At 42.0% G+C, this 20,860-nt stretch overlaps 1 protein-coding gene across 3 annotated transcripts in view; it reads left to right on the top strand.

Annotated features, from left to right (window-relative positions):
• REEP1 (receptor accessory protein 1) overlaps nucleotides 1-20,860 on the top strand; it is a 116,169-nt gene that overhangs the window by 26,430 nt on the left and 68,879 nt on the right. For all 3 annotated transcript variants that reach the window (XM_069744929.1, XM_069744928.1, XM_069744930.1), the window contains exons 2-5: nucleotides 12,235-12,307; nucleotides 16,292-16,368; nucleotides 19,178-19,298; nucleotides 19,601-19,714. In XM_069744929.1, the coding sequence (XP_069601030.1) occupies nucleotides 12,235-12,307; nucleotides 16,292-16,368; nucleotides 19,178-19,298; nucleotides 19,601-19,714 (385 nt within the window). The remainder of the gene's footprint in view (nucleotides 1-12,234; nucleotides 12,308-16,291; nucleotides 16,369-19,177; nucleotides 19,299-19,600; nucleotides 19,715-20,860) is intronic.

The following is a 20,860-nucleotide window of genomic DNA, read 5'->3' as shown; positions in this document are numbered from 1 at the left end:
AGCAGCATTTCACTTGTTAAAGACTAAACTTCAGACAGAAAGAACCACAAACAAACAGCAACTGAAAACCACCGCAGTGAAGGCCTGGCAGAGCATCAAAAAGGAGGAAACATCGCGACTGGTGATGTCCATGAGTTCAAGACTTCAGGCAGTCATTGCCAACAAAGGGTTTTCAACCAAGTACTAAAAATGAACATTTTATTTAAAATTATTGAATCTGTCCAATTACTTTTGGTCCCTATAAAAACAGGGGTGGTACATGTTAAGGAGCTGAAACTCCTAAACCCTTGATCCAATTTTAATGTGGATACCCTCAAATGAAAGCTGAAAGTCTGTACTTCAACTGCATCTGAATTGTTTTGTTTAAAATTCATTGTGGTAATGTCTATAACCAAAATTAGAAAAATGTTGTCTCTGTCCAAATATATATAGACCTAACTGTACATGAGAGTAATCTGGCCAGGGGCTCTCCGGAGCCTCAGGGCCGGATAAACAGACCAGATTGTCCTCAGTGTTAGCCTCCTGCTGGGCCCCCCTAAACCTCTGGTTCAGCTGCACCAGCTTTACATGCGGTATGTTAGCTGCAGCCAGCTATTACAGTGAAATGAATATTCACTCCTCTCCACGCCCATGGGGGCATGGGGAAGAGTGAATATTAATTTCTCTTTAGCAGCGGGGACAGGCTCCTGTCTCCTGCTGCTGCTCTGCTGGCACTGGGTGGGCCCCCCCTGACTCACGGGCCCCATAGCAGCTGCATGGTGTGCTGCTATTAGCGACACGCCACTGGCTGGGGGCCCCTGGAGCAGTGGGGGCCCTAGGCAGCTGCCCTAGCAGACGTCAGTGCCCGGGTCCACTGGAGAATCCTCCGGTTGTCTGGTGGGCCAGTCCGACCCTGCTCATGCGACATTTAGTCGCAGTCAAGCTGCACAAATATAGTTGTCAAGTGACTTTTCAGAGAATTGCTGTTGCGCGACTCACGTCAAAGTGTAGCCCCAGCCGAATATTATTTGCATCCAAAATATAAAATTGCCTTCACACTATTTGCCACTTAATTTGATGGCAGAAAAGCTTCTGGAGTATACAATCCCAATTCCCCAAAATTTGGGGCTCTTTGTACAGTACAATGTGAAGAAAACAAGAATGCAATGAATTGGGAATCTCTTACAGCCATATTTTATTCTCAGCAGAACATATGACACAGATCAGAAGGGGAATGTCGGACACTTTTTTCATTTCATTCCAATTAACTAATTTAGAAATTGATGGCAGCGACACATAAAAAAGTGTCCTGGCCGTGTCCACCATTGTGAAGCATCCCCTCTTTTTTTTTTTTACAACAGTTTGTTAGTGTCTAGGAAGTGAAGAGACCAATAGCTGGAGTTTGGGGAGAAGAATGTCCCATCCTTGTATGATGTAGGATTCTTGCTGCTCCATAGTTCAAGGTCTTTCCCGAATTTTTCATTACATATTGTGACAAATGTTTTCTGTCGGTGTAAGGTCTGGACCCAGGCGTCCACTTCATCACCCTTACTAATTTTGTGCAAAGTTGTGCTGTTATGGTGGATGCAGTATATGGTTTACCATTGTCTTGCTGAAATAATCAAGGCCTTCCCTGAAATAGACATTGTCTGGATGGAGCAGATATTGTTCTAAGACCTCTATATAATTCTCTACATTGATGGCGCCTTTCCAGATGTTTAATCCTCCCATGCATTAGGTACTAATGCCCCCCATACCATCAAGATGCCGAACTGTGCGCTGATAACAAGCTGGATGGTCCCTCTTCTCCTGAGTCCACAGGACACGGCATTCATGATCTCCATAAAGACTTTCACACTTTGATTCACCGGACAGCAGAACAGTTTTTTTTTTTTTAATTTTGCCTCAGTCCATTATAAATGAACCTTCACCCCTAGAAGAAGGCAGCATTTCTTGTGGTGATATCTGACGAGTTGTACTTTTGATTGATGCCATTCTTTTTCTCATGTGATGCACTGGGAAGTAAAAAAAAAAAAATTCCAAGTGCGGCGAAATTGAGAAAAAAAACCACAATTCCATAATTGTTTTTTTTTTTAGTTATTTATTTACAGTGCTCACAATACTATAAAAATGACCTGACAATATGATTCTCCAAGTCAGTACGATTACGCAGATACCAAACATGCATATTTTGTTTCATTTAAGTAGTGAAAAAAATTGTGGAGAGTTGCAAAAAAACCCCAACAATTTGCTTCTGTCGCTTTTATCCAAGACCCATAAACTTTTCAATTTTCAGTCTGTGGAGCTGAGAGAGGGCGTCTTTTGTTGCTCCCCAAGTTGACGTTTTTATTGATTCCATTTTGGGGTGATACAATGTTTTGATCACGTCTTATTAAATTAAGGGGTTAAAAATGTGAAAGAATAAAACAAAACAAAAACCCAAAACATAAAAGTTGGAATGATCCCCTTTTTCTCCATCCAAAAAGAAATAAATAAAAATAAAAAAAATAAAAGGAATTTTTGGTATATCTGCAGCGCCCCAGAGACCTGGTCGTTGCAGTATGGCACTCTGCCGCTAAGGGGAGCAGCGGTACGTCTGATGGCACTAAGAAGGTCTCCTGACCAGGTATCACCAGAACACATTACACTTCACACTCCGGCCACTAGGGGGAGAAAAAGGCTTTATTTATTGGGCCACTCCTCACATTGGTAAAACTAGGGGCTGGGGAGGAAGTTAGTCAGAAGCTGACTGGGTTGGATCCAGGCAACATCCCGTGGCAGGGGGTGTTGCAGGGAGAAGGCACAGGGGGGTCCCTGTCATGCGTGGGAACCTGGCAGGTGCCTAGCGAACGGAACAGAACGTTACGGAACCGCGCCTGCACACCTTGCGGCGGTATCCTAAGAAAGAGATACGAAGGGAAGGATATTGTGGAACCGTGTAAACGAGATCAAGCACAAAGGAGAGCCAGTAAGAGTCGTGCCGAGAGAGAGAGAGGCAACATCTTACTGAGGCGCGTAGCCGGTGGCCGGAACACCGTAGGAGTAACTAACTTCAGGCCTTACTTCAAACTCCGCTGGACAGTTAATCATAGGTTGGCTGTCTACCTTACTACACCTACGAAGACATAGGGGGCAACGCGTGGAGAGGGGCGTCTCTAGGGTCCCGGAAGACCTCAAAGCCTTCCCGTCATACGGGTGGCGTCCTAGCCATAATATACCTGGGGGACGTTAGAAACTAGTAACATCTGGAACTAAAGAACGAGAAAGAGAGCTTTAGAGAACGAACGAATGAGAACAGCAGTTGTGAGGACTATTCCGAATGCTCAGCAGGGTAGGACTACAACACACAGTCGCTAGTGGTAGGCAACGATTTCCATCTGCGAGGGAAACTCTGGAAGTGCCCATCGGACCGGCCGGTCTCTGAGAGCCCTGTTAAACGTACTCTGGATTGAGGATCCTGAAGCCTTCAGTAAAGAGGTAAAGAGACTGCAACCTTGTGTCCTCGTTATTGACTGTACCTCACACCATTACCATCCACCTTACTGGGAAGCCCTGGGGACATACTTCACCTGTGGGAAGGTATACCATCCAGCTGCCATTCCATCACCCCAGCGGACCCCACAGCAGCGTCGGTCACCTTGACCGAACACCACAGGTGGCGTCATGAACCACTGACAGACTGTTTCACCACTTTCATTGGACGCCCCTTAGCAGGGTCGCGGACCGGGTCTAGCCACCGTGACAGCCTTAGAACTGAACCAGAGAGGCCCAGTACAGAAACGCGTGGCCCTGTGTCTGGGGGCGCTCCATATCCTTGTCTGTAAAGGTTTGATTATCTGTATTAACCAATAAGATAAATGCTGTACGAATAAAAAAAAAATGCCAAAAATGTACGGTAATTGTTTTGGTCACCATACCTCCCCTTCAAAAATGTTATACAAAGCAAAAAGAATGTTTTATGCACCCTATAGTGGTATCAATACAAAGTACAGCTTGGGGCGCGCAAAAAAAAAAAAAAAAGCCCAAATAATAAAAAAATTATGGGTCTAACAATTTTTTTTACCAGGTTCAGAATTTTTGAAGCCGTTAAAATAATAATAATAATAATAATATAAAAAAAAACTGGACAACCTTGGTATCGCCGTAATCATACAGACTTGGAGAATCACGTTACTATACATAGAAACGAAACCCTAAAACCAATGGAGAACTTGTAGTTGTTTTTTTTTTTTTACCATTTTACCCTACTGTATGATGCAGTCATTCAAAACTACAACTCGTCCTGTAAAAAAAAAAAAAAGCAATATAAGACGAAACAAAGAAAAAAAAAGTTATGGCTCTTGGAAGATAGGGGATTTAAAAAACGAAAGCACGTAATTGAATATTGTCTGCAACATTAAGGGGTTAAAGTATCCATGTACCTTGGATTCGGGGATGGGATTATAAGACACAGATGTTCCTCCATACAAATGCTCTGAGAGATATTGATTGTATCAGGCTGTTATCACTATTACAATCCTTCTGTGCCGTTACCATTCCTGCTGATGCCACTATATCTGGCTGCGGACGTCTAATAATACCGTCTAGTAACCTTAGATCATTCTTACTCTATACGCATCTGGTATTCCAGAATATGACCGCTTAAAGGGGTTGTCCCTGAGTTAAGGGACCTGCTTAGTATGTAAATATCGTTTTTCATAGGTGCTAAGTCCCTTACATAACTATTAAATAGTTTCATTTGCATTTCAGGGCTCAGACCCTCACTGATCCTAACATGTTCCCTTGTAAGGGGGTGTATGGGACCTAAGAATTGGTAGCTATCAGACACCCGGCATCCAGCCAAAAATTGCCCCGTTTACAGCTGTATATTGGCAGTGCACAGTACTCCCCTACTTTACTTAGTAGCCGCTGCCGAGTACTCATTTTTCTCTCAAGTGACATGTCTCATTAATTGTTAACCCCATCAAATGCATTTCTTATAATCTTTTTTTTCTGGAATATTTTTATTTTTGCTAAATAGACCTTTAGGACAAAGCCAAGGTTTGACCGTCTGTTTTTTTTTTTAAGCCTTGTTTCTATGCCACCCTTGTAGGTAAGGCAGCTTCGATCGGCTGCTATAGTTATCGCAGCAACTCATAAACAAGAAGCTGCGGTATAAAGTATGACGGACATATCAAAAGCCTCTAATCTGTTAAGAGGTGAATTTTTATACTTTTTTAAGAGCACAAGTAGAAATCCACTACAGCGGGAAGCACCGACTGTGTTGGGACCGGAAAATTACTCGTTAATCAGGTCGCTGTGATGTCGGCTAGTGATGAGCAAAAGTGCTCGGATAAGGTGTTATAGGATAAGGGGTTATAGGATAAGGTGTTATAGGATTAAGGTACCGTCACATTAAGCGACGCTGCAGCGATATAGGCAACAATGCCGATCGCTGCAGCGTCGCTGTTTCGTTGCTGTGTGGTCGCTGGAGAGCTGTCACACAGACAGCTCTCCAGCGACCAACGATGCCGAAGTCCCCGGGTAACCAGGGTAAACATCGGGTTACTAAGCGCAGGGCCGCGCTTAGTAACCCGATGTTTACCCTGGTTACCATTGTAAAAGTAAAAAAAAACAAACACTACATACTTATATTCCGGTGTTTGTCCCACGCCGTCAGCTTCCCTGCACTGTGTCAGAGCCAGACGGCCATAAAGCAGAGCGGTGACGTCACCGCTGTGCTTTGCTTTACGGCCGGCGCTCACAGCCAGTGCGGGAAGCTGAGACCGGGGGATGTGACAGACACCGGAATGTGAGTATGTACTGTTTTTTTTTTTTTTACATTTACAATGGTAACATCAGGTTACTAAGCGCGGCCCTGCACTTAGTAACCCGATATTTACCCTGGTTACCAGTGAACACATCGCTGGATCCGCGTCACACACGCCGATTCGGCGATGTCTGCGGGAGATCCAGCGCCGAAATAAAGTTCTGGACTTTCCCCAGCAACCAACGATCTCCCAGCAGGGGCCTGATCATTGGTCGCTGTCACACATAACGATTTCGTTAACGATATCGTTGCTATGTCACAAAAAGTAACGATATCGTTAACGATATCGTTATGTGTGACGGTACCTTAAGGTGTTATAGGATAAGGTGTTATAGGATAAGGGGTTATAGGATAAGGTGTTATCTGTCATGCTCAGGTGCTGAGGGTCTTCGGTGTGCCCGAAAAATATGTTTGAATCCCGGCGGCTGCCTGTCTCGTGACAGTGACGTGTTTGACAGAGCAGCACTTGCAGGGATTGCCTAAAAAACAAGCTGTCGAACAGCCGCGAGGACTTGAGCATATTTTTCGACCATGCCGAAGACAGTAAAGTTAGCACCCGATCATGGCGGAGAACGCCTTATCCTATAACACCTTATCCGACACGTTTGCTCATCAGTAATGTCAGCCGGTATATGGACAATCCTCCTCCCGTACACTGCCATGTATCGCAGGCAGCGTGTTGTGATTCAGTGCCGAGTGTCTTTGTGCCGGCAGATGAATATAAAAGCAATGTTTCCAAGCAGAAGGCTTTGATGTGCCATGATGCTGCCTTGGATGAACTGCGGGGGCTGCTGCGCTAATAGAGCCCTGTGATTGTACCCACTTATCTGTGGATGACGTGTGCCAATTCTATAGATCTGTTAGCCGGTGCTTGCATTGAATTCAGTAGTAGTTATCAGTACGTGGGAAGAGATTATATACTGTGCATTATATGATCAGTGGACACACTTTCAATCTTGCATTGTACATTTGAGGGATCGAGCATTTTCCACCATCATACTTCCTAATGGCAGCTCGTGCCTGAATGTAGAGCTTTTTTTCAGTCTTCATAGTAATCTGATGCTGAAGATACAAATGGTCAGTAATGCCGGGGTCATGTCGATGCTGCGGATATCTGCAGGGAAGAATCAGGGTGTGGCAGGTAATAAAAGCATCGACTGGGGGTTTTGGATACCAGATGAGCATACACGCTCACTGCCGGACAACAAGCTCTATAAAAAAGCGGATGGTCTATACATTACTATCATTATTATTATTCATTTTTATAGCGCCATTTATTCCATCGCACTTTACATGTGAAAAAAAGGGGCATACATAGACAAGTACAATGCACACACAAGGAGTGAGGACTCTGCCCGCGAGGGCTCACAGTCTACAGGGGATGGGTGAGGAGGATACACTAGGAGAAGTTAGACCTGGTCGTGCGGCGTTGAGTAGGGTGAGGATCACTGCAGGTTGTAGGCTTGTCGGAAGAAGTGGGTCTTCAGGTATAGACACAGACTTCAGCTTTTTCATCCAACCCCATTGTTCGGGGTATAACTTCCAGCCCTATTGCCCTGATTTATAACATCCAGCCCCACTGCCCCGTTGAATAACATCCAGACCCATTGCTCCTGTGTATAACATCCAACTCCATTGTTTGGTGTATAACATCCAACCCTATTGCCATGTGTATACGACCCAGTCCCCACTATATAACTTCTAGCCCTATTGCCCTGGTGAATAACATCCAACCCCATTGCCCCGGTGTATAATTTCCGGACCCATTGCCCCCGTGTATAACTTCCAGCCCTATTGCCCTGGTGAATAACATCCAGACTCATTGTTCCTGTGTATAACTTCCAGGCCCATTGCCCTGGTGAATAAACTCCAGCCTGATTGGTGTAAAGCCGCTATCACTGGACTATGGAAAAACCGTGTTCTGGGCAGTGACGAATCACACTTCTCTATGTGCGTCTGATGGAGGAGTCTGGGGAACGCCAGGAGGACGTTACCTGCCTGACTCCATTGTGCCTGCCAGAGCCATGCGGCCACTATGGAACCTGTAAGCCAGAGGGGGCCAGCACCGCTCGGCACTAGGCACCCCCTCCCCCCACCAGTCATCCACATCCTCAGGACTCAGATACCATTGAATAGATTGGTGGATCAGGGAGCCACATCCTCAACCCTATCCAACACCTTCAGGATGAACTAGAATGGTGATTGTGAGCCCGACATCTCCCCAACTTCAGTGTCTGACCTCACAAATGCTCAAAAGTTCCCAGACATCTACAAAATCTTGTAGAAATCCTTCCCAGAAGAGCGGGAGCTGTTATATCTGCAGAGGAGCATATGTTAGTTTGTCGGATGATTGGTAGCCTGTTAGGACTATACGGTTATTGAGAAATGAGAGTCTCTTGGAAGGGAAGGCCGTTTCCTGGTAATCGTATAGTGCAGTGTAAATGCACCTTCGCATATCGCCGGTTCGGCCGATGGTCTAATTTGTATGCGTGCGCCGGCCGACTGATGCTCGGGTGAAATGTTGATCAGGCATGTCCGATTGCGGACCACCAGTCGCATTGTTCTCCCTTATTCGCCAGCCAACGTGTTAGTCTGAGGTTTTCTAATAGAGGACACAGTAGTGCTCAGCCGCATGTGCGCTCGTGAGTTAGCGGAGTTGGTGGAGATGGCCGGCAGCCATAAGATTGTTCGGCCAAAAGTCATCTAATGTGTCCTGATTATATGAAGGACACACAGGTGCATGACCCATTACATTGCATATCCTTTTAGACTGTGTTCACATAATACATCCGCATTGCGTGTTTGTGACCGCAACCTCGGACTAAGTGCAATGACCATATCCCGATTGAATCGCATTGACCCAAATTACCATTTTCATCCTGCATTGATTAATAGTGTGACTAGCATACTCACTTCTCTGCTAAAATATGCATCAAACCCGAGCCCTGTACATTAAATATACATATCTGCCAAGATTCTGGAGGAGGTGGGAATAAATATAACGTCGATGTTCCCCTTATTCAGGCATCTCTTTGTTATATCTGTCTGCATTTATTTTATCACATTGGCTCAGGGAGTCTCTTTGTTCTATGAATGATTTACAACGCCTGCTTCCTTGGCAGACACTGTATCTTCAGATACATTGGTGAAAGGAAATGGAAAACTAGAGATGATCTACTCTACAGCGTGGCTGTCCTGACACTCATCATGTTATTGTGCATCCTGCAAAGGAAGAAAGTCTGACTTTTATGTATTTGTGCAGTATGCCATGCATTGTAAATGGTAATGGAATTAATAATGTATAATGGAAAAAGAAACTACAATTTATAATTGTTGAAAACTATATTAACTTCCGAACTGCATATATGCAAGAATATAGTTACGGTAATATAATACTGCCCTCTATGTACAAGACTATCATACTGCTCCTATGTGCAAGAATATAACTACTATAATACTGCCCTCAATGAACAAAAATATAACTAATATAATAGTGCTCCTATGTCCAAGACTATAACTACTATAATACTGCCCCTATGTACAAGAATATAACTACTATAATACTACCCCTATGTAACAATAATCCAACTATTATAATACTACTCCCTTGTATAAGAATATAACTACGATAAAACTGCTCCTATGTACAAGAATATAACTACTATAATACTGCTCCTATGTACAAGAATATAACTACTATAATACTGCCCCTATATGCGGGAATATAACTACTGTAATACTGCTCCTATGTACAAGACTATAACTACTATAATACTGCTCCTATGTACAAGAATATAACTACTATAATACTGCTCCCTATGTACAAGAATATAACTACTATAATACTGCTCCTATGTACAAGAATATAACTACTATAATACTGCCCCTATATGCGGGAATATAACTACTGTAATACTGCTCCTATGTACAAGACTATAACTACTATAATACTGCTCCTATGTACAAGAATATAACTACTATAATACTGCTCCCTATGTACAAGAATATATCTACTATAATACTGCTCCTATGTAAAAGAATATAACTACTATAATACTGCTCCTATGTACAAGAATATATCTACTATAATACTGCTCCTATGTAAAAGAATATAACTACTATAATACTGCTCCTATGTACAAGAATATATCTACTATAATACTGCTCCTATGTACAAGAATATAACTACTATAATACTGCTCCTATGTACAAGAATATAACTACTATAATACTGCTCCTATGTACAAGAATATATCTACTATAATACTGCTCCTATGTACAAGAATATAACTACTATAATACTGCACCCATGTACATAAATATAACTATTATAATACTGCTCCTATGTATAATAATATAACTACTATAATACTGCCCCTATGTACAAGAATATAACTACTATAATACTGCACCCATGTACATAAATATAACTATTATAATACTGCTCCTATGTACAAGAATATAACTACTATAATACTGCTCCTATGTACAAGAATATATCTACTATAATACTGCTCCTATGTACAAGAATAAAACTACTATAATACTGCCCCTATGTACAAGAATATAACTACTATAATACTGCACCCATGTACATAAATATAACTATTATAATACTGCTCCTATGTACAATAATATAACTACTATAATACTGCTCCTATGTACAGGAATATAACTACTATAATACTGCACCTATGTACATAAATATAACTACTATAATACTGCTCCTATGTACAAGAATATACACTGGGTACGGAAAGTATTCATATCCCTTTAAATTTTTCACTCTTTGTTTCATTGCAGCCATTTGGTAAATTCAAAAGTTCATTTTTTCTCATTAATGTACACTCTGCACCCCATCTTGACTGAAAAAAACAGAAATGTAGAAATGTTTGCAAATTTCTGAAAAAAGTAAAACTGAAATATCACATGGTCATAAGTATTCACACCCTTTGCTCAGTATTGAGTAGAAGCCCCTTTTCAGCTAGTACAGCCATGAGTTCTTGGGAATGATGCAACAAGTTTTTCACACCTGGATTTGGGGATCCTCGGCCATTTTTCCTTGCAGATCCTCTCCAGTTCCGTCAGGTTGGATGGTGAAGGTTGGTGGACGCCATTTTCAGGTCTCTCCAGAGATGCTCAATTGGGTTTAGGTCAGGGCTCTGGCTGGGCCAGTCAGGAATGGTCACAGAGTTGTCCTGAAGCCACTCCTTTGTTATTTTAGCTGTGTGCTTAGGGTCATTGTCTTGTTGGAAGGTGAACCTTCAGCCAAGTCTGAGGTCCAGAGCACTCTGGAAGAGGTTTTCATCCAGGACATCTCTGAACTTGGCCGCATTCATGTTTCCTTCAATAACAACCAATCATCCTGTCCCTGCAGCTGAAGAACACCCCCATAGCATGATGCTGCCACCACCATGTTTCACTGTTGGGATTGTATTGGGCAGGTGATGAGCAATGCCTGGTTTTCTCCACACATATCGCTTAGAATTATCACCAAAAAGATCTATCTTCATCTTACCAGACCAGAGAATCTTATTTCTCAGTCTGGGAGTCCTTCATGTGTTTTTTTTAGCAAACTCTATGCGGGCTTTCATATGTCTTGCACTGAGGAGAGGCTTCCGTCGGGCCACTCTGCCATAAACGTCCGACTGGTGGAGGGCTGCAGTGATTATTCACTTTGTGGAACTTTTTCCCATCTCCCTACTGCATCTGTGCCTTGCCACAATTCTGTCTCTGGGCTCCTTGGCCAGTTCCTTTGACCTCATGATTCAAATTTGGTCTGACATGCACTGTGAGCTGTGAGGTCTTATATAGACAAATCAAGTCCTATCAGTTTAATTGAACACAGCTGGACTCCAATGAAGGAGTAGAACCATCTCAAGGAGGATCACAAGGAAATGGACAGCATGTGACTTACATATGAGTGTCTGAGCAAAGGGTCTGAATACTTATAACCATGTGATATTTCAGTGTTTCTTTTTTTAATAAATTTTCAAAAATTACTACATTTCTGTTTTTCTTTCAGTCAAGATGGGGTGCAGAGTGTACATTAATGAGAAAAAAAAATGAACTTTTTTGAATTTACCAAATGGCTGCAATGAAACAAAGAGTGAAAAATGTAAAGGGGTCTGCATACTTTCCGTACCCACCGTAACTACTATAATACTGCTTCTATGTATAAGAATATAACTACTATAATACACGCACCCAGTGAAAACTGATAACACCCACAAGTTAACTCATTAGGTGCCAAATACTTTGATTCCGCTCTGCAGTCTCTACTGTGTGTCCTGTTCAGCACTAAAAATTTGGTGAAAAATCCTCTCTAGGTGACTTATGTCGGCCATTGGTTCCTGTTATTGAGCAAAAATTGAATAAGCATGAACAGAGATATTGTGGAAGATTCCGACAATAATATAATAAAATGTTGTGTTTGTCTCTTCCAGGCTAATATTTGGCACTCTGTACCCCGCATATTACTCCTATAAAGCTGTGAAATCCAAGGACATTAAGGAATATGTAAGTAAATGAAACATCTTTATGTTCACTGGACGTCTCGCTTTGTGCGCCATATTAACTACACTTCTTTTCACTAATTAGATCATCATTAAAGAAACACATAATAAAACTGTGGCATTTTAATACCTAATACTGGACCTGAGGGTGCACATATTATGCACTGGTAAAACCTTACAGAAGCTAGATTAAAGGTGTTTACATCCCTGAGAAATGAAGATTCTTGTGTTTGTCACTTTTATAGAGGTTGTCGCGTCTCGGACATCTTTGCAATTTTCAGAGCTTCCGTGGAAATTAGTGAAACTGTCGCGCATGCTCAGGCACTGAACTTGAGTTTCTAATTACAATCTTGTCCTCTTGACATTGCTGCACTCCAATGACTCGGCGTCATCTTATCCCTCCAGGCTCCACTAGTTTGTTCTGTGCGGGGAGATAAAGCGAAGATTTTAGTTACTGATAATTCTGCTATTTCGTCTTCCAGAAGCTGAATTACCATAGAAGAAAATAACATTACTGCAGAAGTTTAGGTAGAAAGTTGTAACTCTGCGCTTGGCATGGAAACTATTAATTGAACATGTCTGAAATTGCAATTCAGTCAGCATAATGACCCGCGTAGCGATGCAGAAAACCACATCCAAGATGGAAAAATCCATTAAAAAGACCAAAGTAAGGAGGAGTGTATTTGCTTTAGGGGAAATGAAAAATCACATGAAATTTCCATGGCTTTATGAAACAATTTGAGAGACTGTTCCTGCTTATTGTAACACCAGTGTCACAACTCTGGTGTCGAAATACTCAGGGCCAGGGTCTCCTTCCCTGTCCCTAATGCTAGGGACGCACTAGCTATCCCTGCTCCCCGGATTACTTCTCATGGTGAAGACGCCGGGGCCACGTACCTTGTTCTAGCCCTGAATCAGCCCTATATCTGTACCCTTCCCCCACCCAGGGAAGTGGTAATAATAGTGTATGTATATACACAAACCAGACTAGTAAGGGAAGACGTACAGGGATAAATGAAAATACCAAACATACAAATATGCACTGTAGTGCAGTGGGGTTGGTGCAGTGTGATAGACAGGCAGGGACCACAGGAAAGTTCACAGCAAACGTGTTTAATATCCATAGAACTCACAAAATGAACAGCACACGGTACTCTCCGGATCGCAGCCGGGGTGTCACAACAGTCCGTATATGAGACAGGTTGCCGAGGGCGACTGATCATCGTATCATGCTGCAGGGTGCCAGGCATTCGCTGCTCTTGGCTCTGAGTTACTGCACACAAGCTGGACGCTGCAGAGCCGCATGCTCTGTTACTTGCGAACAAATACAGACACACCCAACCCCTTTGCTGCAGGGTTATTAAATGGAATCTGTGGCCATGGGCCACTTGTAAGACCGGGTCTGGAGGGAGTGAACTGCCCCACTAACATCCTGTTGTTCACTCCAAAAATAAAAACCCTTAACGGGTTTTCATGAACATTGCCTTGGCCAAATAGCTTGACCAGGTCCACACTTACTTTTATTTTGCCTTGTGACTCACAGGGGTCCTGCTGTAAATACAAGGCACTCCAGCGGGTCTAATAGGACTCCGTCTGCATCCTGGGGGATACATATCGACCCTCGCATATGATCCCCTTCACTGCCTCACAGCACTCACAGAAAACAGAGAGGAACACCAGGGATAAAAGGAATGAAAAACAAACAGCCGAAACACTAAGCAACAATCATAGATCTACACTGCAAACGCCTCTACCAACAACCAACACCTCCATTCCACACCAGGCAGTATAAGACTAACATTACCAATCCAGATTGCCAGACTCGAATATATATAGGTGAAGGGAGTAGCTAATACTTAACAGTTGAGATCATCCAAGCAGGAAAGCTTCAGACACTCTAAGTTGAACAGTTTAACCCCTACATTGCTAACAGAAACCTGCACAGTTTAATATGAAGGAGAAGTGTTTATATTTAGTGCAGGTGTACATGAAATCAGACGCTGCAGTCTCTTGGCCCCTCTCTGTCATGGCAAACCCGTGACAACCAAGTGCTGGGAGGCATCTGGTATGTAAGGCACCCTCCCTTATAGGGAGGTGCCTGTTCAACATCTAGGACATCCAGTATTTCACTTGTCTTTAAGCTGCTAAGTCTATTGTCGAGTCCTGTCTGTTCCTGAATCCTCCTCTGCGTCGTCTGGCCTAGGCCTGAACTCCGAACCTGTACCTTGCATCTGATCTTGCCTGAACCTGCTTCCCCTGGGCCTCTCTGGCCAGGACCTGAACCTGTTGTGTCTGAATCAGGACTTATCCCTGAACCTGTTGTGTTGGAATAAGAATCTATCCCTGAACCTGTGTCTAAATCAGTATCTATTTTCACACCTGCAGTGTCTGAATCAGTCCCTAACCTCTAAACTTGCTGTATCTGTAGCAGTACCTTTTCCTATATCTGCTGTGTCTGAACAAGTGCCATTAACCTGCTACCTTTGTCTGAGCTCCCTCTATCTGATCATGAACCTCTCCCTATTCCGCTTCTTTCTGAACTTGGGCCTGATCCTCAGCTTGTCCACACCTACGGTTCCCTGCCTGCACGTACCTGTGGTCCCCTGCCCGTCTGCACTACTGTTCCTCAATTATCCTCACCTACGGTTCTGTACCTGTCTGCACCTGCGGTTCTGTACCTGTCCGTACCTGCGGTTCCTCAATTATTCTCACCTGAGGTTCTGTACCAATCCACACCTTTGGTCCCCTCTGTTTTCGCACCTGAGGTCCTATACCTCTCCTGCCAGTGATCTAACTTCTTGCTGAATCTGTTCCTGTCCGTCCTTTCTGTACTATGTCCTATCCTCCTGTTAACAGTTCCTGTCCGGACAGTTACTCCAGCTCTGGTTCTGCTTTCTTACCCCTCTGGGGTCAGCTGCCGCGGCTTCGGGGTCTGCCTTGGAGTAGCACGTGGTGTCCTCCTGGGTTCAAGTCTAACTACACCATCAGAGGCTCTAGTGAAGAACCAGGTGTGCTCTTGTTTACGTCCCTTCAGGCTCTCCCCGGACCGTGGCACAGTGGGTCCACGATCCACACGTTACACTTATAATGTTAGTCCTGATATTATATGTGCTGGATATATACAGGTCAATCCTGGGGCAAGAGTCAAGACTCATCAAAATTAATTTCTCAATGAAATACTAGTGAAATTCCATAATATATGGTCACATGTGATGCTTGGAGAGTCGAAGTAGCTCCTCCAGTGACCGAGGCCTTAAAGGTAGCCCCATTTAGAGATGACTTTTGAGTCCGAAACTAGTAAATGGAAAGAGGGTACGGAGGGAAGATTGCCTCTCTGACCGACTGGGGGTCAGCTAAGTCAAGCCGACCTGTAGGTACACATAGCTGGGGAGATATAGAAGAACACTGTCTTGTCTCGTTGGCAGAGAGACTGAGCTTCGAGGGATGAAGGCCTGAGATGCAAGTGTATGAGAGCAAAGGCCTGCTAAAGAGTGAGTGAGAAAAGAGACCCTCGCTGAGAGCGGAGGAGCCAGTCCAGAAGGGGTTCTCTTGAGGTGAAGTAGCCAGAAGAGCCCTCTTCGGAAGAAGGGTCTAAAGGAGACTGTAAAGACGTTGTTGTAACTTTGAGGCAACTTCACACATTAGTGTCTCAAGGATGGACTTGGCAGCAGGTGTCCTGACCCAAACTCAACCCCCTCTTTAGATGCTTATGAGGCTGGAGACATGCCATCAGTCCATATATCGCAGATGTTTGAAGCTAGCCATCATGCAAGTTTGGCATACCTCCTACACCGTTTCATATAGGATAATCACAAATAACCTATTGGAGCCCATTTCTGAGTTAATTATGTGGAGGCTCCCAGGCAATTCTCCATTAAAGAAGTAGGCAAATTATCCCCCCAAGGAGGAAGAAAACCGTAGTGTCAGCCAAACTTGGACTCCTCTACGGAACAAAACGTAATAACTTCCTTTCTTTTTGTCTTTCCAGGTAAAATGGATGATGTACTGGATCATATTTGCACTTTTCATGACATTAGAAACATTTACAGACATCTTTCTCTGCTGGTGAGTACAAGGCAAAACATATTTGTGGTGTTCGTTGTATAGAGGATCTCGATTATTTTTAGCAAGCAGATCCAAGGAATAAAATCTGAGCAACCAGGTATGACCATTGGTTAAGAATTCACAATCCCGGCTCTCAAAGTGTAAAAAAAAAATCAATTAATGAAAATATCAATAAGTAAATTACCAATAATGACATTATTTCAGACATATATGTACCGTATAATCAATTTAATAAATATTCTTAAAGGGATTCTGTTTCAAGGTTTTGGCCACCTAATCTGAGAGCAGCACGGTATAGAGATTGAGACCCCGATTCCAGCGATGTGTCACTTACTAGGCTGCTTGCTGTCATTTTGATAAAATCACATTGTTTTCTGCTGCAGATCTAGCAGTGCTCAGAATGCTGAGTTCTGTATAACCCCACCCACACCACTGATTGGTGGCTTTCTGCCTATGCACAGTCTACACAGAAAACTGCCAATCAATGATGGGGGCGTGGTTGGACTACTTGGCAGCAGGTTTACTGGTCTCCTAGTGATAATCTCCGGCTGATAAAAAGTGATTTTATAAAAAAACACATCAAGCAGCCCAGTAAGTGAGACATCACTGGAATCAGGATCTCTGCATCTACATCATGCTGCGTTCAGATTAGGTGCCAAAAACCCTGTGACAGATTCCCTTTAATATAGTTGCATGTCAAAAAAGACCACCATAGAGTAAATATAATAATAATAATCTTTATTTTTTAATAAATATAAAAATATATAAATAAATAATAATAATAAAATCACATAAAATGTACATAACAAATAAAAAATAGTGAATAATAAAAAATAACCTCAAACCTTGTTCATTTTTATTTTTCTACCACTTTTTCTATCATTTGTTTATCACTTTTTTCACTTTCTTTAACTTTTTTTTTAATCACTTTTTATTTCAGGTTTTGCAAGACAGGATGCACAAAGAAAGCGATTTTATCTGTTTTTATGAAACTATGTCTTTAATTTTGTTTTGTAATTTAAAAATTTAAGATTAAAAAAAATTACAATTACCGCTTTAAAAAAATGTTTTTTTTTTCAACCATTATATTTATTTACAAAAGTAAGTAAACATATAGAAAGCCATATACATTTAATATGGGTGTAACGGTACTGACTTGAAAAATAAAGCCAATACTTTATTTGTGTGGCGTAAAATGTAAAAAAAAATGAAAAATATTAATAATAATAATTGCTAATTTAATAGTCATTTGTACTCCAAACTGGTGCCACTGCCAAATATAACTCATCCTGCAAAAAAAAAAAAGAAAAAAAAAGAGAAAATCCTATAGTTCTTAAAATGCCAAAAAAACAAAACAAAAAAGGATTCTGACGTAAAGGTATAAAATTGGTGAGTCCAAATTGTGTCCCACAATGGTGGAGGCCACAGGCACAAGGAATACGTAGCATAGAGGGCTTAGCAATAAGCAAATCCACTGAAGCTAAATTAAATAATAAGCAAAGAGACAACAGCGTCACATGTCACAGCGAAGAATTTTTTTTCATTGCCAGGAGAATTCTATCTCCAGATCTTTTGGAGACTTATCTTGTGTGGTTGTGGTTAGTTTTTGATAGAAAAAGACCCGATCAAGAAGTGAAATACATATCTCCAGGTTCCAAAATATTACAAACTACATACAGTGCACACACATAGTGCTTCCATATAATACCGCCATACTTTAGCCACAAAATACCACCATGTAGTGTCCACATAATATTGCTTATTAGTATCAGACATATGCTATCATACTATACCTATTTATTCCTCGCATAACGGGCCCACGCAATACTTCTAATACTTCTACTGTTCACATAATACTACCAAACACTGATTCATTATTACCACCATATAGTTCCCAAGTAATAATAATGCTATATAGTGCTCATACAATACTCCTTATAGCCACAGAATCCCACTAAAACTGCTATGTAACGTCTTTTTCCAGTGGATTCTTTCTGAAAAAGCGACTACAAAAAATGAGCATTAAAATGGCATTGCTGGGCAGCACATGTTTAGTCTTTTAACCACTTCAGTGCTCAGAAACTTTGAAGCAGTTAAAAGAAGTAACACGTTCATTCTTCAGCCGGTTTCCACTAGGGAAGCTGCTCACCACTATGGTAGAAAGTATTAAGAAAGAAGACCGACGGCAGAGCCGCTGCAAAATATTTTGGTGAAAGCTGCTTCGGGAAAAAGACCGCCGGCGTTGCCCTGAAGCGGCGCAGCTCTGCGGCTAGAAAGAGAAAGTCCTGTGCTCATTCCCTGGAGTTAAGTCTTGGGTTGTCGAAAATAAGTGAAGGAAATTTACACTTCACAGTTATCACTGTAAAAGCGAGCATATACTCTGGCTCGGACTGGCCCATAGGTAAACAGGGCTATCTGCCGGTGGGCCCCCTGTGCAGATCTGGACCCCAACCCCACTGTATGGTCAATACTTGGCATAATTCCCTTGATTCACTCTGTACAGAAAAAAGCAGCATATAATCATGCAGTAACCACACTACCCAGTTTATTAATACATATGGATATAGGTACATTTGTGAAAAAGGGTAGTGTAATATCTATGGTATGCAGGCGAAAATGGGCCCCTCAATGTCAATGTTACTGGCGGGCCCTTAGCACCCCAGTCCGACACTGCATATACTGGATCAAAATTCCCGAAGATTTTATTTCTAAGTAATAGATAAGGTATATAACTATAATTAGGAAAGTTTATTGCATTTTTTTTTTGTTTTGTATTTTTTTTTATCTAACATTATGCTGTATCTTTTAGGTTTCCATTTTACTATGAGCTGAAAATTGCTTTTGTGGCCTGGCTGCTGTCTCCCTACACGAAAGGATCTAGCCTACTTTACAGAAAATTTGTGCACCCCACGCTCTCCTCAAAGGAGAAGGTAAAGTAATAAACTAAATTTTTTGGGATATAGAGAGAGATATTGCTGCAGAACCTATTATATAAATAAATAAGCTGTGCCCAAGGAGTTCAACCTAGATTAGTACTCATTAGCACTGCTTCACAGCGGCCTACCTAAGGATTCTCCTGCTCTCCTGTGAGCCAGTCCAAGCCTGGTCTCACATATCACAGAGGTGTATGAAGCACGTTGTACGTCTCCCCACCCCTGTCCCTCACTCCTCCTTACAGAACGGAAGCATAATTTGATTTTCTTGGTAATAAATGGATTTTCTTTTACTTTAGGAAATTGATGAGTGCCTCATCCAAGCAAAAGATCGCAGCTACGATGCCTTGGTACACTTTGGCAAGAGAGGTCTCAATGTTGCTGCCTCTGCTGCAGTCACAGCCGCTGCCAAGGTAATGGATGAAATACTACAGTACATGCATGGTGAAGTTAGAAGGAAAATATTATCACATTATTTGCTATTTTCCCCTTAAAAAAATAGAACATTTGAGCTGTTCAGTTTAATACTTTGCTGTGTAGCTTGGGGGTAAATCAGCAGAGTTTCTTCGCTATCACTGGATGGAGAGATCAGAATGGCAGATGACAGATTTGTTATACCGCTAGAAGCGGTATATAGCCCCTCTCTCTCACCTGTTCTTTAATTTAATAGAAAAGAAGTTGCTGAAATATGCAAATTGATTAAGGCATATTTATAAACCATTAAGGCCCCTTCACATTAACCCCTTCATGACCCAGCCTATTTTGACCTTAAAGACCTTGCCGTTTTTTGCAATTCTGACCAGTGTCCCTTTATGAGGTAATAACTCAGGAACGCTTCAATGGATCCTAGCGGTTCTGAAATTGTTTTTTCGTGACATATTGGGCTTCATGTTAGTGGTAAATTTAGGTCAATAAATTCTGTGTTTATTTGTGATAAAAACGGAAATTTGGCAAAAATTTTGAAAATTTCGCAATTTTCACATTTTGAATTTTTATTCTGTTAAACCAGAGAGTTATGTGACACAAAATAGTTAATAAATAACATTTCCCACACGTCTACTTTACATCAGCACAATTTTGGAAACAAAATTTTTTTTTGCTAGGAAGTTATAAGGGTTAAAAGTTGACCAGCGATTTCTCATTTTTACAACGAAATTTACAAAACCATTTTTTTAGGGACCACCTCACATTTGAAGTCAGTTTGAGGGGTCTATATGGCTGAAAATACCCAAAAGTGACACCATTCTAAAAACTGCACCCCTCAAGGTGCACAAAACCACATTCAAGAAGTTTATTAACCCTTCAGGTACTTCACAGCATCAGAAGCAACATGGAAGGAAAAAATGAACATTTAACTTTTTAGTCACAAAAATGATTTTTCAGCAACAATTTTTTTATTTTCCCAATGGTAAAAGGAGAAACTGAACCACGAAAGTTGTTGTCCAATTTGTCCTGAGTACGCTGATAACTCATATGTGGGGGTAAACCACTGTTTGGGCGCACGGCAGGGCTTGGAAGGGAAGGAGCGCCATTTGACTTTTTGAATGAAAAATTGGCTG

Source organism: Ranitomeya imitator, chromosome 1 (genome assembly GCF_032444005.1).
Source record: "Ranitomeya imitator isolate aRanImi1 chromosome 1, aRanImi1.pri, whole genome shotgun sequence".
NCBI lineage: Eukaryota > Metazoa > Chordata > Amphibia > Anura > Dendrobatidae > Ranitomeya > Ranitomeya imitator.
This window is presented reverse-complemented; position numbering and strand designations above follow the sequence as displayed.